This window comes from Etheostoma cragini, chromosome 4 (genome assembly GCF_013103735.1).
Source record: "Etheostoma cragini isolate CJK2018 chromosome 4, CSU_Ecrag_1.0, whole genome shotgun sequence".
Lineage (NCBI taxonomy): Eukaryota > Metazoa > Chordata > Actinopteri > Perciformes > Percidae > Etheostoma > Etheostoma cragini.
This window is the reverse complement of record NC_048410.1, coordinates 716,813-718,033: the sequence shown is the minus strand read 5'-3', so window position 1 is coordinate 718,033 and position 1,221 is coordinate 716,813. Positions and strand designations below refer to the sequence as shown.

The following is a 1,221-nucleotide window of genomic DNA, read 5'->3' as shown; positions in this document are numbered from 1 at the left end:
TCTCTCTCTCTCTCTCTCTCTCTCTCTCTCTCTCTCTCTCTCCTGGTGGTAAATGAGGGCCTTGAGCCCTCTTGAGATCACATTCTTCTTCCCTCTTGTGCACTCAGCTGGTTCACTTAGAGGAAGTTGTTGCATAACAGGGATGTTTCTGACTGAAGGTCGCTAAATGCTGAATACCCCCCCTCTCTGGGGCAGAAGGGGGGGTATCCAGCATGTTATCATTGAAAGTTAACACAGAGCAATGATGTAAAACAGAGATTCAGCACTATACTTATGGTGACAGAAGACAAGATCCCAAATCCACGACACCAAAAAAAATACATTAAAGTTCAACAGTGATGTTCCTGATCTGCTCACAGCTGAAGCTGCCAAATGATGTTGAGGTGAAGTCAAACGCACAAAGCATTGTGTTTTAAAGCTCAGTGAACGGAGAAAGAAAGAGAAAGATTCCTGTAGTCCGGATCAATGGAAGTACATGTCCAGGATGCAGCCTAACATCACCTTCCACTCTCAGGGCAAGATGTAGCGCTGTTGTCCCCTCTTCAGGCGTGTTTGTGTCGTGTGTGTAAAAGCGTGGCGAGGTGTGTACCAACAGGCCGTACTGAGGTCAAAGGGGGGAATGAAAATGGCAAATTGCGCTTTTTCATGTCATGCATATGCATTCCTGGGAGGGTGAAGGGGGAAGTGGGAGTTTCTTATGAAGAGATGGAAGGGGGAGCATGAAGTGCGCCTAATTATGTATTCTGCAGTATGTACAAAACCGCCTGTGAAAGTGCGGAAGACGAAGACACAGGCCGAGGAGACGGGCTGAGAGGATTTTGGCCACAAGGATCCCACGTTTTAAGTTGAGTGAACACAAAATCTTTAAGTTTTACCGATGAAATGCAACCAACAACAATGCAAATAACCCAGAGCGTTTTTTCCTCCTATCCCAGAATGCATCTGTGGTGTAGCTAGACTCCACAGTGCTGTGGAGATAGAGAGCTGGCCATGCGCGGCTACATGACTTCCAGCGGTGTGTGTGTGTGTGCGTCTACGAGTGTGTGTCCGCCAGGTAAAGTCACGCACCTTGAAGTCAAATTCGGCTTCTGTGAAGTTCTTGTGCAGAGCAGGAGACAGGTACTGAGCAGTGGTCAGGATGATGCTGCAGAACACACACACACAGACACACACGCACACACACACACACAGACACAGACACACACACACAGACACACACAC

General features: G+C 47.8%; 1 protein-coding gene across 1 annotated transcript in view; it reads right to left on the bottom strand.

The window, feature by feature from the left end:
• Nucleotides 1-1,221, bottom strand: part of LOC117943373 (dedicator of cytokinesis protein 3-like) — a 168,834-nt gene that overhangs the window by 25,026 nt on the left and 142,587 nt on the right. The window contains exon 26 of the mRNA XM_034869456.1: nt 965-1,144. Coding sequence (XP_034725347.1) covers nt 965-1,144 — 180 coding nt within the window. The remainder of the gene's footprint in view (nt 1-964; nt 1,145-1,221) is intronic.